General features: G+C 42.4%; 1 protein-coding gene across 2 annotated transcripts in view; it reads left to right on the forward strand.

Moving 5' to 3' along the window:
* n4bp3 (NEDD4 binding protein 3) overlaps positions 1-8,467 on the forward strand; it is a 145,095-nt gene extending 136,628 nt beyond the window's left edge. For both annotated transcript variants that reach the window (XM_068042926.1, XM_068042927.1), the window contains exons 2-4: positions 32-487; positions 5,736-6,554; positions 7,632-8,467. In XM_068042926.1, coding sequence (XP_067899027.1) covers positions 71-487; positions 5,736-6,554; positions 7,632-8,261 — 1,866 coding nt within the window. In that variant the 5' untranslated portion in view covers positions 32-70 and the 3' untranslated portion in view covers positions 8,262-8,467. The remainder of the gene's footprint in view (positions 1-31; positions 488-5,735; positions 6,555-7,631) is intronic.
* Positions 8,468-17,502: the final 9,035 nt, after the last annotated feature.

Here is a 17,502-nt window from a genome sequence, read left to right on the forward strand (position 1 = left end):
AGCTCTAAATTGCTTGTTTTCTTCCTTCTAGTGTTGCCATCGAGCCTTTTCCTTGGAGTCCTGAGGGTCCATGGCTGCAGTCCAAACCTTGTCCGCATCAAATGATCGCAGCAGCCATCGCAACGAACTCTACCCTTGTTCCCCAGCCAACAACAAATGCAATATGGGAAGTGTCAGTAGTCTAATGGCTGAAAAACAAGATCTTCTGGGTGACGGTCTGAAGAGTAACAGAAATGGGAATGCTTACAACATCAGGCAGCCAGACGGGCTGTTTAAAAAGGGGTTGACCCAAAGGGAACTGTTGAACTACCTGAACAGCACTAAAAAGGGATCGAAGGCAGAGAAAAGGATTGCATCTGGGAGTTCTTCCATGGAACGCTGCCGAAAAGATGGACAAAATGAGATTTATGGGAAAACCTGTTATAAGGATGGGAAGGAGATTGATTTGGCGAAGAATTCACTTCCTGTTGGAGGGAAATTTGAAAAGGTACTTTGAACATAGTCCTGAATCTTTGACTTTTGACCATGAGCAGTGGGTGTCGTAAAACGCTAGTTTTTACTCTTCTATCCTTGTTGTAGTTTTATCAACTTTTCATTTTACTTTTCCTACATAGCTTGTCCTATTTTCTTTCTTCGATTTTTCTATTTTTAAACACAGTGCCTTACAATGACCTGCAGAGGAATCCACTCCCACTCCCAAATGTTTCATATGCTAATACGGTCAACTTGTTATTTGCAAATGGCATCACAATTCACAATTTAGTCATCTCCTGTGCCAGCTTTTTGAAAGAGCAGTTATGCTTAGACCTACATCGCAGCTTTTTGTCCATAATCCTACAAGTTCCCCGCCCTCCAGTGCCTGTCCACATCCCTTTTAAAATTTATCTGTGGAATTGGCTTCCACCATTTTTTTTAAGAGCATTCCAGATTCCAACATCCGAGTGAAAACATTTCTCCTCATCTTCCCTCTAGATCTTTTTCCAATGATTTTGAATCTATGACCCCTGGTTATAGACCCATTCACAGAGGGATTTTATTCACTCTATTAAAACTGCTCATCTTGAAAACCTCTATTCGGTCATCTCTTAATCTTCTCTGTTCCAAGGAAAACAGTCCTAACTTTTCCAACATCTCCTCATAACTGAAGTCCCTCATCCCTGGTAACATTCTGATTAAACCTCCTTTGTACTCCTTCTAGGTTCTTTACATCTTTCCTGAAGCCTAGAATTGTCCACAGTACTTCAGCAGAGGCCTAACTAGTAATTTATAAAGATCTAGCTGGTCTCTTTGCTTTTATATTCTATTCCTCAATTAATAAACCCAAGTCACTCATCTGCTTTTTTAACCACCTTATCAACTTGCCCATTTATGGATTTGTGTATATGAATACCAAGGTCTCTCTGTTAATCTACACTTTTCAAAATTGTGCAAATATATTATACTACATTTCCATATTGGTCCTCCCAAAGTGCACCACTTCACACTTTTCCACACTGAACTCCATCTGCCATGCTTCTGCTCATCTCACCATCCTGTCTGTCACCCTGAAGCCTATAACGATCCTCGTCACGATCTGCTACTCTGCCAAGTTTCATAGTATCTGGAAACTTTATTATGCTTCTTCCTCCACCTGAGTCTAGGTCATTCATAACAATCATTCAAAATCATTGGAAAAAGATCTCGAGGGAAGAGGAGAGAAATTTTTTCACCCAGACGTTGGGATCTGGAAAGAGTAATGGACCCAAAACTGACCCTTGGGGAACACCACTGCAAACCACCTCCCAGTCTGAAAAACATTCATCCACCACTACCTGTTGCTTCCTGTCACTGAGCCAATTTTGTATTCTTACTGCCACTTTTCCCTTAATTCTATGGGCTTCTATCTTCTTAATAAACCTGTGTGTCGCTTTGTCGAATGCCTCCTGAAAGTCCATACATACATCTTCTACACTACCTTGATCAACCTTCTCCATTATCTCATCAAAGAATTTAATCAGTCAGACATGTTTCACCTTTAACAAATTCATGCTGGCTGTCTTGATTAACCCATGTCTTTTCAAAGAGAATTTATTTTGGCTCTGACGATGATTTCCAATAACTTCTTCACCAGGCTGACACCTGTAGTTTCCTGGTTTATCCCTCACCCCTTTATGTAATAGTGGTATGATATTAGCAGCCCTCCAGCACTACTCATGTATTCAATGAGAATTGAAAGATTGTGACCAATGCCTCTGTTATTTCTACCTAAGCTTCTTTTAGCAATCTATCTGGACCAGGTGACTTTGCAACTTCCAGTAGTCTTTTTAAATGTCCTCTCTATTGTTAGCATCTCCATAACTTCCTTCTCTTTCAGCATAACCTTTACATCATCTGCTTCCTCTGTGAAGACAGATACAAAGTACTTATTTAATACTTATGCCATGTCCTCTGCCTCTACATGAAGATTTCCCTTTTGGGTTATTAACAGGCCCAATTTTTTCCTTGGCTAACTGCTGACATACAAACATACGAATTAGGAGCAGGAGTAGGCCACTTGGCCCCTCGAGCCTGCTCCGCTATTCAACAAGATCATGACACATCTGATTGTAACCTCGACTCCACATTCCCGCCTACCCCCGATAACCTTTCACCCCCTTGCTTATCAAGAATCTATCAACCTCTGCCTTAAAAATATTCAAAGACTCTGCTTCCACCGCCTTTTACACTTCATGATATGTTTTAGGGTTCAATTTAATGTTGCCTACTAATCTTTTCTTGTAACTCCTCTTTGCCTCCTGCATTAACTTCTTCAATTTCCTTCTGTACTTTCCATAATCTTCCTGGTTAATAACAGAATCTTGCTCCTGATATTTGTCATAAGCTTCCTTTTTCTGTTGACTTTTTTTGCCATCCTTGGTGCATTAGCTTTGGATGTTCTACCTTTGTTCTTCAAAGGAGGAATACCTAGATTGTACGTGAACTGATATTTTCAATTCCCACATTTTATGTCCGAAAATTGATTGCCCGGTCAATCCAACCCAGATTCATTAACAGCACTGCTACTAACTGGGACACTTTATGGTTAAGTGCCATTAACTTGGGGGCAATGGAAAATACCTGTTTACTTCTGAGCTGGTTCAATCCGTCAAGAAGGGCTAAAAATACTGGTGGACGTGTTGTCTGACCAAATTCGAGGAGATTGGTTTTGGAATTTGGGATACTGCGATACATCAGTGTTCTGCAAACTGTGCCAGAACTGTGCAATGCACTTGCATGTTCTAGCGCCTGGGGGTGTGAAATTTTCAAATTTTCAGGACTGCCAAGTTGCAGAAATAAAGAACGTAACTTAAGACTCCTAAACATCGTCGTGTTTAGTAAGAACTTGAAAGTTTATTTAACTTTCACTTGCTTTTCTCTGATGTAAAAATTACTATTTTAAATCCTCTATCTCCATTGGGATTCAGCTGAGATGGGGGATCTCATTTACACGGAAACACAAGTAATTGCATGTAATAAGAATGCAAATAACAGTACATAAGTAGTACTGTATTTCAGAAAGACAGACCTTTTACAGGGTCACATACACAACATGCTATTAAGACAGCACCGTTTATCATCTCCTGGCCAGAAAACTGTCACTATTATTTTAGTGAAGCCAGAAGGGATATGCTTTAATGTTGGTGTCGTGCAGACCCCCCCACCTGCCAAGGATGAGGCATATTAATTTTGTCATATGAGCATTGATTTTAAACTTGCTGGAATGAAGAAATGAATTGTTTGAAGATCACCAGACAGTGGGCTGGAAGTACATTTGCATACTAAGAGACGCTGCTTGTGGAGACAAAGGACTGTTCCCTGCTCCAATTAACCCAAATGGATTTTGATCACTAGACATTGAAGGTGTAAGAAAGCGCATTCCAGGCCCTGCTAAGATAATACAATCTACAAAGCCAGGACTGGTTAAACCAGCTGATCACGTAACTGGCTGGTCCAGGTTTTTTTGAACTAGCCATAGCACAGTTTGAATTCAGAAGGCAGTTCGCAACTGAAGCTGGAACATGGAAGCTTCTCTCTGTCTCTCTTTGTCCCTCTGTCTCTCTCTGTCCCTCTGTCTGTCTCTCTCTGTCGCCTTCTGCCAAGCTACCGGACCCATGGAAGACACGTACACCTCAAGAGAGAAAAGTCTCTGACATTGAAACAAGTTGAAGCGTGAACTGGGCCCCAACGAATAGCAGGACTTACCAGCAACCAAAGACTCCACATTGAACGCAAAGCAGAGTAACTAACTAACAGATGTTGCCTCAAACTTTTCCCCTTTATTCTTTCTGATTTTTCTGTCTCTATCTGCGTGAGTGTTTATCGTGTATGCATGCTAGGGTGGTCGCGTCGCATGTTCATAGTCGTTGACCGGATTAGAGTTTAAGATTAATAATCTTCATACTTTTCTTGTTTAAATCTAAGGAAACCTGTCTGATTTCTTTGCCTTACAATTGGAGCAGTGAACAAGGATTCACTGAAGGGGGAGCTAAACCACAGTGTTTCTAAAATTAAACCCTGTTACAGTTAAACTAGGCAGAGAGAGAACCCCTAGACCCCTTCTCACCTGGTCATAACAGTTGGGTTTATAATAACAGAATTGATTCTACATGAGGTGATCTTTTAATTCCCTTGGATACTAGTCCATGAAACTAACGTGCAGTTCAAAAGTCACTTGGGGGGTGGGGTGGGGGGAGAACGTCCTCGTAATCCTCTCTACTGCTATGAAAACATTTCGTCAGACTACCTGAGTGTTCACAGCCAGAAGAAGTTGGGCCATTTACATTGCCATGCCATTTCTACTGCTTCTTAAGGTGCAGGGAGGTGCCTCTACATGCAGCAACACACTGTCTTGTTTGCCTCAAGGTGCTGTAAGTGCATCATTAGTCTTTCAGTTAGGCCATGAGGATAGCAAGTGAGAGAAATGGAAGTATCACTTTAGTGCAGTTGCTTGCATTCTACACAGGATGGATGGTTTGATGAGAAGATGCTTGTGCATAAAGCTGGTTACTGTAATTGCATGACATTTAATTGAAGTACTTGTCGATTACAGTATCTTAATGGAATTTTCCTACAAACAAAATAGTGTGCAGGCCTCAAAATGTGGTGTGGAGGTACGATTGGAACCAGTCAGTGCTTCAACTTAATTTAATTATTTCCTTTTCTCTCTGCATGTCCAACATTCAAATAAAGTACTTACTGGTAATTATTGTATTCTTTGAGAATGTATTTTTTTATTCCCCTTTAGAAAGGTAAGTAATGGTGTAGAAGTTGGGTTTGATGGCACAGCAAAGAAGCACATTAACCATTCAGACCTGCATTCAACCCAGTCCAGACAAAGGTGCTGGAAGTATCACTCCCCTGTTGTACGAGTCCTAAATCAGATGAATCCGGTTTAATCTCTGTCCTTGTAGATTATGAGCACAATTAGGCATTACATTGATAGAAGCATTGGCCACATTGACCTCAATTGAGAATGTCGCCATGAAGATGAACTGCTAAGGCAGAGTGCAGGGGGTTCTACCATGCACCCGACAGTTTTTGACATTAACGCTGCAAAAAGTCATAAATAAATAATTCCTTCTTGCTGGCTAGCTCAGCATGAGTCCAAGAGCAGAATATTTTGTTTTCCTAGCCAATTATACACAATTACAAAGTGTATCTTTCAATATGAATTAATGTTCTTAACTTTTCTCCCTCCCACCTTGTCTTTCTTTCAGTCTCGGTTCCGATCCTCTGCCTTTAAGCCTGTGGTGCCAAAGAACTTCAGTTCAATGCAGAATCTGTATCCACAACAGACCAAGGACCTATCTGACAGCACGGCCAGCCTCAATGTCTTCAGCAAGATGGACCATTCACCATTGAGGAATGAAGATGAAAAGCAGGATTACTTCAGAACTGTCAGTCAAGAGGAAGACCTGTCTGACTCTGGGCGGAACTCTATGACTAGTCTCCCTCCATGTGGAACAGGCCTGAAGCATCACGTAGGACAGATAAGTGCTTCCATGGGCCAAATCAACCACATTGGGTCAAATTACATTGATGGGGGATCCAAGGGGGTGGCAAACTCTGACAGTGGGCGTTTTTCCTGCAAGAGTATGGCAGTCCTCAACAGGTTGCATCCCCAGGGCAACATGTCCCCCTCTTGTGAACTTTCACGGTCCATGGAGGATGTTGTGAGAGAACTGGAGGACAGGCTCCATGAGAAGGAAGTGGAGCTGAAACATGTGAGGAGGAACTTGGATGAAAGTGAGGATGCCATTGCTCAGGTGTTTGAGGATAAACAAAGGCTGTGGGAGAAGGAGATGGAAGAGCTGAAGCGTATCTACGCCACCAAGCTGCGCCAGGTGACCCAGCAAGCCCAGCGCTCCCAACGGACTCTGCAACTGCAGGTCTTCAAGGTTCAACAGGAAAAGAGGAGGCTGCAGGAGGATTTTGACAAGTTGCTACAGGAATGTGAGCAGCTCAAAGGCCGATGTACATCTTACAGACAGGAACAAGATGACTTAACACCAAAGCTAGAGGAGAGCAAATGGGAGGTAGGATTATTTCCAGATATTATCTTGCCATTTGCTAGTTAGCATTTGGGTTTTTAAAAAAGTTAACAGTAGTGAGCCATATATTCCTCTTTACAGATTTTGGATTCTGTGTAAACTGGGGAAAAGCTTTTTATAATCCAATCTATTTTTCTATTAGTGAACAAGGGAAACGATAACTCTATATATTGCTAGAGTTAACTTAAATCCCATAGTGTAAAGAGCTTCACTTTGAATAGAAAAATCTATGTATAGATGTGTAGTGCATGACAACAAACTTGCTTGATGTACACACTTTCCAGAAGGTTTCGCTGCATTGCAGTCAGGTGTTTACCCCCTGACTGATTTTGTTGTTTCTTCATCTAGCCCAAGGGTGCTGACATTAATTTTGTCTTGGCCCTATTGCTAGAATCAAATTTGGGATCTTTCTGCTCTGTGAGGCTCAGCACCACACCAGTGAGTACGAGCTGTTAGCGTTTTGCTCTATTAACGCTTCTGCCTCTTATTTCATAAAATTCTGCCTCTTATTTCATAAAATTCCAATTTCACAAATCATCAGGAAAATAGATGTTTAGTTTTTCTGGGTTAGTGTACAATTTCAGTGTCTGCTTAGCTTGTCTTGTTCCCCCCTCTGCTATCCACCAGTCGCAGTGACCATTTTTTCCTCATGGTTGAAGTAAGTGTGACGCTTACTAAAATATCATGGGTTAAGGACGCAACTTGGAGCAGGAAGAAAACCAATGAACACTTCTGGAAATGTCTGATATTTCTTCTCTAATTGAAGGTAGAAAAGTAAAATAAAAGAACAATGAAGTATATTGTGATGTTTGAACCTCCTGGGAAAGAAGGGAAACGATCTTGAGGGTTTCTGGTTGATCAGCTGCACCAATCATACTTGGGGGTGAATTCCTGATCTCTCTCTCTCGTGCCTGGTGTAAAGAAGGGAAATTGACCATTAAGATGACCTTCAATGAAAATATACATTTTGTATAAGCCCAGGTCTTAATGCTCTTAACCTAAGTTGAGTAGTTTTCTGTTGCAGGTGGCCAGAACAACCAATTCATATTTGTCTCATTACAGGTCTGTCAAAAGGCTGGTGAGATCGCCATGTTGAAGCAGCAACTGCGAGACTCGCAGGCAGAGGTGGCAGAGAAACTGAGTGAACTGTTCAGCCTCAAAACCCTGCTCCGAGAGGTCCGAGTGGAGCTTTGTACCAAAGATGAACAGCTGTTGCTATTAAAAAATTCTCTGCAGGCACAATCCAGCCAACCGGCTAAGAGCACAAATGCCCTGCAGCAACAGGAGGAAGCCATCTTGCTCCAAGAAGCCTCCCTGAGGAGAGATGGAGCCCCTGAAGAAATGAAGGGTTTTTTGAGCGGAGAGACTGATGATCTGAAGGCCAGAGGCCTTCAGGAGGACAATGCCCAAGCCCTTGTCCTCCAGGTTGAGAGGCTCAAAGCAGAACTGTTGCTGGAACGAAGACAGTCTGAAGCCCAGGCTGCCAGTTTTGAAATTGAGAGGAGTACCTGGCAGGATGAAAAGGAAAAAGTTATTCAGTATCAGAAACAACTGCAGTCCAGCTACCTGGAGATGTACCAAAGAAACCAGGCCCTGGAGCAAGAAGTTCAGGAGATTGCAGCCAAAATGGAAATAACTGATGCCAAACAGAACCTACCATGGATAGAAAGGATTGAATCCTCTGAAATCTGACAACTGCCAAGTGGTCAAACTGTATCATTGTGTTTGTAGATCAGAACATTCATTTTAAAAAAAAAATTCTCTGTATAGTGTTGGATTTCTCAGTGAACAACTAAATTTTACAAAGAGTGATGGTTGTAGCATTTGGGACATACTGCTGACCTGGACATGCAAATAGAGGGATGTAGTAATGGGAAGTTTCAGTTTTTCAGAATGGAGTGGGGTGGGCAGTGGCGGGGAAAGGGCAAAAGAACCTAGACTTCTTGGTTCCTTTTGATATCCAAATTTCATCTGTCGAGATAGATGACTGGATTTTACCTAGGGATAGAGAGAATGCTGCTCACAACTCAGTGATTGCAAACATTGCTTAGACAAGCCAATTTTATGTTTAAACCAAGACATTTCAGAATGTGAAATTCTCCAAGGACATTTTTAAAAAATATATTGTTAAGGTCAGGTGAGGAGGGGGTCCCAGGCTCCCCTCTTGCCCTTCCTCTTATTTGACCGCAACAGGATTTATTCCTTTTTAAACAGTGGTTGTGCTGACCACCTTCGTGACTGTTTTACCTTTTAATGTGATCCTGAAAGAACCAATTGGACAGGTTTTCTTGAGTTTACACAAGAAAGAGGTGAGTTTATTATGTTTAACAATCTAAAACTGTTCTTAAAAAAAAATGCCACACATTCACATGAGAATCAGACACACACACAAATAGATTACAGCGTGAAAAGTAGATTTTTGTGGTTGGATTAGAGTCCAGGATAAATGGAAATTAAATACATAGTCTGTGAGGTTGGATGATTCAGTGGTCTTCTGGCTGAAGTTGTATTCTTGAAGTCTTTGGCTGGTCAAAGTGCACTTTGTGGCTGGCCCGCTTGGCTCAGGATTTTCTTGGAGACAGACTTGTAAGTGGCTCTATTCCCCTGGTCTCTGTCTGTAGCAATCTATAGGCTTGAAGGGTCCACAGTCACAGATGGTTTTCAGACCTGTCGTGTTACCTGGAGAGAGAAAGAGAGAGGGAGGCACATTGCCTTCCTGCTGCTGAAAATTATGAGTTATTGGCTTGACTCACTGTTCAAGGAAACTCCCAGCTTTCACAGAGATGGACATACGGTCACATGACTACCTCAGGGTATTCTCTGTAACCTTCTAATGAGATTCAAAGTTCAGAATTGGCTCCCTAGGCCCCAGGGTGCCAATTTTTACACTTGGAGGGGTTTTCTCTTTCAAAGTCAAGGTGTTGGGATTGCTTTGAATGCCGTGCTGATGAAGCAATCTTAAGTAATTCAATCACTTAGAGCAAGCCATTGTTCTGGGTCAGTGCTCCTCAGACTTCTGTCTCTTGTTGGGGTTTGGAATGTGAAAAGGTTTTTCAGATGCAAATTGCGGTGGCCATCTTGGCCGCCAGGTTTTTAAAAGTTAATTGCAGGATTTTTTCCATTTACAAGTTTTTAATGTAAGTTTCCAACCGATGAATTAATATTCCTTGTTTGGCATATGATAAAATTATCTGTGCAGTGATAAATTAGTGCAATTTCCCAATCCCTGTAAATCTGTAATTTGAGTCCAAATTAGTTCAAATTTCTTTTTCTGCAGATTAAAAACTGCAGCAAGATTAGTCTATTTAGTAAGTAGTAAGGCAGATTTTTGTGTTTTTTTTATTGTAACAATTTTTAAATACTCCATGTAGGCCAGTGAAACGTATATAAAATTTTGTTGCTGTTTAAATTTATAAGATTTCCTGCTTTTTTTTTCTAAGATGGAATTCCATTGGTTGTGTTTTATTCAGGTTTTGTTTTGAAGTAATTATTTTTCACTTGCAAGCCATAAAAATACACTTCATTTTTTTTGTAGGTAATTCTCTCCCTCCGCACCTTTCTCCCTCATTCTGTTTTGACAGAATAGGAAAGTACCCTGCTCAGGGCTGTAATTCTGTTCTGTAACCAGGGAGTAGATTATGAATTGACTGACATGCTTTGATTCTCTCTTTTTCACAACATCATTATGAGAAATGTTTTGCCTTTGCCTGGTACCTCACCAGAGGGAAAATTTCATAAGAACTGCCAACACACTTCATCCTGTTGATACCAGTGATAATCTCTATTCCTGCTTGCTCGTACTCACCGGAATTAAATGTATAAATATCTACACATGATAGCCAGAACCAGTGCAGTGATTAGAATCCTCGTTGTTTCTCAAAGCATATCGAATTTTGTCCAATCGGGCTCAGAAAGAAGTTGGACATCAAAATAAAACCTCTCAGCAAATTGATGTCCAGCTTTTGCCTGTATCCTTTGGAATAACTACAGCTGTGGAGAGGGTGTTCACCCAAGGACATGCCTTACTCTAAGCTGGGCTGCTGGGATGCAAACGGGTAGGTTAAAATCATAAAATTGTTTTCACCTCCTAAAAGATTTGAAAATTTTGAAACTGCAGTGAGAGGAACTAATTGTATTTATCTTGCATTTATGTCGGGGCAGCCCAGAGCACCTCTATAGAGTAAATTACTTTGAAATTGTTGAGTAGCCATTTGCTCACAGCAAGTTTCCATAAAGAGCAATTAGTCTTTTGGTCTATTTTTGAAGTTGATTGAGTGAGGAATGTTTACCAAAATATCTGGGGAACTCCTTGCTCTTTGAACATTGCAGTGGATCTTTAATCCCCTTATACCCATATGAATAGGCAAATGTAGCCTTGTTTTAACATCTCTAAAGGACTGCATTTCTAACAATGCATGCACATTCTCTCAGTTTTGCACTGAAATATAACCTTAGATTTTATGTTCATGACCTGGAATTGGACTTGAATACACAACCTTTTGAGTGGTCCTAACTGAGCCAAGCTGACACCAGACATTATCAGTAAAATCTGAAGACCAGTGAATGGAATTTTCATGCTAGCAAACTAAAATTTTCAGATAGTTTGGCTTCAGTAACCTGCAGCAGAATACATGTCCTGTCTCCTGGGTTCCACAATGTTCTTTTTAGTAAGACCTGGGCCCTCCCATGGGAAATGAGAAACTCCTTGCTAGCTGAACAAAGTTTTACCACTGTAGATTAATCATTTGTGCTCAGGCTCCATGCTTCATACGGGGGCTTGTAAGGTTACTGCAGGTCAGCAAAAACTGAGACTTTTCCTCCTCCTCTCATCTCTGTCTTTACAATTTCACACCCTGTGCTGGAAAATTACACATCAGTTACTATCCATTTTATCAGCTAAGCAGCAAAGTAATTTCCCTTTGCCCATAAATCTTGTGTCTTTCTTCCAATCTTTGCTTTCACAGACTGCATCCCTCTCTGCCACCTCCATTCTATTGTGGTTTTTTGTAATATTGTCTTCATTTTTTCTAAATCACAAGCCATACTGAAAGTTGATTTTAGTTTTTCCTATTTAAGGGACTTGAAAACTGAATTTAGACAATTTGCAAAATCAGCAAATCTCCCACTTGAGTGTTGAGTAACGTCCAAAGAAACAGCTGGCCCTGGTGTTTTTGCCATGGTGTTCACCTCTGTAAAATGTGTACACTGGAATGCTATCTTGTAGTGCACAGAGAACTCTCTCCCTATCCTTGCATGATTGTGATGAGATCGATTTTTAGAATAAAATGATGATCTGACCTGCTACATTTTCTCAAGGCTTGCTTTTCCACAAATCATGTTTGTACTGAGAACTGTGATTTTTATGTCACTATCTTGTTACAATTTGCCCCCCCCCCCCCACCCCTTCAATAATTAACATCAGGAAGGACAGGAAGTACCTTTTTGTGTTTTCATTGTTCTAAATAACAAATGTCTTCAAAATATTGGACTACAGGAGGAGGCTGGGTGGCTTCAGGTCATCTGATGTAAATACGTTTTTAGTGCTGGGATCTGGGTTCCAGGACCATCTCATAACAAGAGGATAAAGATCTACTCCCTCTGGCTGGAAGGGTCCTAATTTGAAATGAGTCTCGATAATTGGTGCGAATCCACAGCAACAAAGTAAAACTGTGCAGAGTTCAAAATTTGGTGCTAAATCTCAGAATACAGAGCTTCATACTGATGTAGGTAAAAGGACACTTCTGAGGTTAGGGTTAAAATTGAATAATCTGGTGGTGCAGAGAAAGCTTTATTTTACATCCAACCCATGCTTTTTATCAGCACCAAGATTCCTTGCTTTGAACATAAGCATCACCAAAAAATAATGTAAATTTAAAATATTGGAGCTTAATGTTCTCTTTAGATTCTTGGTTTATGTGTGCATTCATGGTTTTACAACAAACCCAGAAGCACCACCCGACTCTGACATTTCTCTATGGAGCAGCTACACCAGTTATTTGACAAGATTACACAGAATGTACAGCCAGAAACAGGCCATTTGGCCCAACTGGTCTGTTTATGCTTCACAGAAGCCTCCTCCCATCCTGCGTATATTCTTCTGTTTTTATTATGTTTACTCTAAAATACAGTTACTTTGTAGTGGTGAACATCACTTGGGGTACTGACATGGTTAAGCATAATGACTCAAACCCTACCCTGTTTACTAGATAGTCCAGGGAAGAGAGGAGAGGAATGTGGACCTGAACTGAATGAAGCTGCCCTTTGATTCCACATTCAAACTCCCTCGAGCCTTGCAGCAGACAGCTGGTTACTGCAATGTTAGGTTTTGCTCAATTAGTAGTTACTTTGTTTTCCTTCATTCCCCTAATTAGGGTTTCAAGGATTTGGTTGGTTCCTTGGCCCTATAGGTGCCAGTTCAGTGCTTGTCGCATTTGGTTCAGTTTGGAAACAATTCTGCCTTACTGCCTTGCGCGCGTTCAGACTGTACACAAGTTGATGTGCTTGAGAGCCTTGTTTTAGAATAAACTAATTTCTAGCATGCTAATGTGACCTGAATTTTCACACAGCTTGCTTTCCTGTACTGATGACTGCTGGCCTTGACTAATCTGTTCAGCGCACAGTTGTGTAAGTTTTTCATTTATTGATGAAGGGTTGTGAATATTCATCCAATTCCCAACTGAATTAGAATTAGAATTAGAATATTACAGCGCAGTACAGGCCCTTCGGCCCTCGATGTTGCGCCGATCATCTGACCTACACTACTGATACCAGCTTTGCTGGAAGTTCGTACAATTATACAGCACAGAAGGTGGTGATTTGGTCGATTGTGCCTGTGCCAGCTTTTTGAAAGAGCTATCTAATTAGTCTTGCCTCCCCACCCCTCCCCTCCACCCTGCTCTTTCCTTATGGCCCGACAAATATTTGCTTTGCAAGCATATATCCTGTTTTGAAGGTTTCTATTGAATCTGCTTCCATCACTCTTCCAGGCAGTGCATTCCAGATCATATTTTGCATTTTTTTAACATCACCATCTCCCCAATCAGTCTTTTGCCAATTATCTTAAAAGTTGCATTTTTAAATTTGTTCTCCAGATGTGGGTGACACTAGCAAGACTGCATATATTGTCCATTCCTACTTGCCCTGAGAAGGCTATGATGGACTGCTTCCTTGAACTGCTAAATATTGTAGGGTAGTGGGACGCTGTGTAGTTTTGATCTAATATTGGGGCGGCGCAGTGGTTAGCACCGCAGCCTCACAAGCTCCAGGGACCCAGGTTCAATTCTGGGTACTGCCTGTGCGGAGTTTACAAGTTCTCCCTGTGACCGCGTGGGTTTTCGCCGGGTGCTCCGGTTTCCTCCCACAGCCAAAGACTTGCAGGTGATCGGTAAATTGGCCATTGTAAATTGCCCCTAGTGTAGGTAGGTGTTAGGGAATATGGGATTACTGTAAGGTTAGTATAAATGGGTGGTTGTTGGTCAGCACAGACTCGGTGGGCCGAAGGGCCTGTTCCAGTGCTGAACACAGGGCTGTGTTCTCGCACCCACACTTTTTGGGATTTTCTTCTCCCTGCTGCTTTCACATGCGTTCAAGTCCTCTGAAGAAGGAATTTTCCTCCACACAAGATCGGGGGGCAGGTTGTTCAACCTTCCCCGTCTAAGAGCGAAGTCCAAAGTACGGAAAGTCCTCATCAGGGAACTCCTCTTTGCTGACGATGCTGCTTTAACATCTCACACTGAAGAGTGCCTGCAGAGTCTCATCGACAGGTTTGCGGCTGCCTGCAATGAATTTGGCCTAACCATCAGCCTCAAGAAAATGAACATCATGGGGCAGGACGTCAGAAATGCTCCATCCATCAATATTGGCGACCACGCTCTGGAAGTGGTTTAAGAGTTCACCTACCTAGGCTGAACTATCACCAGTAACCTGTCTCTAGATGCAGAAATCAACAAGCGCATGGGAAAGGCTTCCACTGCTATGTCCAGACTGGCCAAGAGAGTGTGGGAAAATGGCGCACTGACACAGAACACAAAAGTCCGAGTGTATCAGGCCTGTGTCCTCAGTACCTTGCTCTATAGCAGCGAGGCCTGGACAACGTATGTCAGCCAAGAGCGACGTCTCAATTCATTCCATCTTCGCTGCCTCCGGAGAATCCTTGGCATCAGGTGGCAGGACCGTATCTCCAACGCAGAAGTCCTCGAGGCGGCCAACATCCCCAGCTTATACACAGTACTGAGGCGCTTGAGATGGCTTGGCCATGTGAGCTGCATGGAAGATGGCAGGATCCCCAAAGACACATTGTACAGCGAGCTCGCCACTGGTATCAGACCCACCGGCCATCCATGTCTCCGCTTTAAAGACATCTGCAAACGCGACATGAAGTCCTGTGACATTGATCACAAGTCGTGGGAGTCAGTTGCCAAGGTTCGCCAGAGCTGGCGGGCAGCCATAAAGACGGGGTTAAATTGTGGCGAGTCGAAGAGACTTAGTAGTTGGCAGGAAAAAAGACAGAGGCGCAAGGGGAGAGCCAACTGTGTAACAGCCCCGACAAACAAATTTCTCTGCAGCACCTGTGGAAGAGCCTGTCACTCTCGAATTGGCCTTTATAGCCACTCCAGGCGCTGCTTCACAAACCACTGACCACCTCCAGGCGCTTATCCATTGTCTCTTGAGATAAGGAGGCCAAAGAAGATCTCTAAAATAAAATAAATAAATAAAATTTAAAAAATAATTGGCCAGGATACACCAGGAGACTTACCCTGTTCCTCTTCCAATTGTGCTATATGATTTTTTTACATTCACCTGCACAGGAAAATAGGGCTTTCATTTAAAATCTCGTCTGAAAGGGCACCTCTGACATTGCAGCAGTCTGTTAGTACTGTCAACCTAGATTATATGATCAATTCCTGAACTGGGAGGCCTGTGTTGGGACAGATTTGCTGATGAAGATGTTCACTTAGGAAGAGAAGAATTTCTTACTTTCTTGGAATTCCTCAAAGTCTTGCTGATTTGAAATCTCTTGTTTCTGAACTGCTGATGAGCTCCTTTTTAGATAATGGAGTTTGGGTAATGGTGTGTGGACTTAGTCCTCAAGAAATCCAGATGTTACCAATTACAACAATCCCATGTGGATTCATAAGCCACACAGACCCTCTGGATGTATGTACATTTTTTTTCTCTGTCAACTGCATGCTAATGTATTCATCAAACCTGAATTTCAAGTACAGTCCTCACTTGTGCAAGTAGATCACAGTTTTTAACCAGATTCTGGACCCCTTCCACAGTCAAAGGAACTGGCAGCACCAGCTTGGAGCTAGTTTCTGTGAAGTCTGGGAGGTTGTGTGGTTCTGATCTAAAATCTCTTCACCCCATCAATTTCTTCCTCTTTCCCTGCCCCGGCTTGGCTGCCACACTGCATGTTATGAGAGTCTCTGTATTTGGGTTCAAAGAACAATAATGACTCGGCCAGTCAAAGGTAAAATAGGAACTCTTGTCTGTCATGTGATCTCATTGCATTGGTATTTGTGCTACAAAATACTCTAGCTCCATCTAGTGAGAAAGATGTGTGCAACACCACAATAAACTCAACCACCACCCCACTCACCACCTATTTCTATCATTATGTGACTATCTGTTCTGCTATTACTGTGAGCATCAGCAGCACTCTTGGTTCATTTTACAATTAGACCTTTTTTTAATCAATGTTTATTGTGGAAAATTGAGTTAGATATCTGGGAAGTGATGAGCCAGTACCTTAACACAGTTTGTTTAGCGGTTAAGACCATATGTATTAAACTTGTTTACTGGTCCTCGATGACTAGACCTCCATTAACTTAATGGATCTAAAGGTTTTCAAATAAAAATTGACTTACATTAATGAACTCTTTGGGATGGTTAATATGTGTTAATAATGTAGATGTATATAAGTGCACTTGCGGGAGTTCCATAGTCTGTTTTACACACATTCTGGGCTGAATTTTGTCAGCATGGTGGGGGTCCTGACACTGGGCCAGAAAGCAGGGGGCAACCTGGCCTAGGCAATTTTGGGGACACCTAGCTACATTTTTTGGTGCCCAGGCAATTAACTGCCTGGCACTGGGGCTCTCTTCCCTTCAAAAGCTGGAAGCCTGTCTCCAGGAGCTGCTGGCCAATTGGAGGGCTGGCAGCTCTTTGGGCTCAGCAGCGCCACCAGGAGCAGTGGCCACTGCTGGGATAGCAGCTGCCAAAAATGGGCACAAGGTAAGTGGGGTCAGAGGTCAATGGAGTCAATCAGGCAGGTCCCATTTGGGGTGGGGGTAGGGTGTTTCCATGGGGTTGAACCTTGTCATGGGGGGGGTGCCTCTGTGGGCCACAGAGTGCCTGGTCAGGAGGGGACCACCCAGTCCATAGGGACATTGCCAGGTTTTAATGGGCAGTCTCCCCACATGACGGGGGCTCACCAGCTGCTGGTAAAATGCCACTGGCAGTGGGCAGAGGCCCTTAATAGGCCACAAGGGCCTCAGTTGGCAGGAAGGCTATCCTCCACCTTCCTCGTCGCTGATAAAATTCCATGGTGTCAGAAATGCAATGGGCACTCCACCTCTCGCCTTCCCTTGCCATTTTATGGCCTGCACCCTGCACCCCCCGCTTCCCAGCCTACGCCCAGAGGGCTAGTAAAATTCGGCTTGGATTAGTAAAGTTCTATTTGGAAGGGTGTTTGAAAAGCAAGCTGCATTAGAATCCTGCAAAAGGCAACTAACACAAACCGTCATTTTCAATATCCTAGCTTGTATACAGTAAATCCTCCCCATGAATTTATAATTTCTGAAGAATCTTTGGGAATAACACAATTTGACGAAAGCCATTCAAAATGAAAGGCAGTTAAAGTGCTAATGAGCTACCTTAGTTGTTTCACCAGAGATGTAAATGATAACTCCTGTCTCAGCAATTGAGAAAC

Source organism: Heterodontus francisci, chromosome 12, assembly GCF_036365525.1.
Source record: "Heterodontus francisci isolate sHetFra1 chromosome 12, sHetFra1.hap1, whole genome shotgun sequence".
Taxonomy (NCBI): domain Eukaryota; kingdom Metazoa; phylum Chordata; class Chondrichthyes; order Heterodontiformes; family Heterodontidae; genus Heterodontus; species Heterodontus francisci.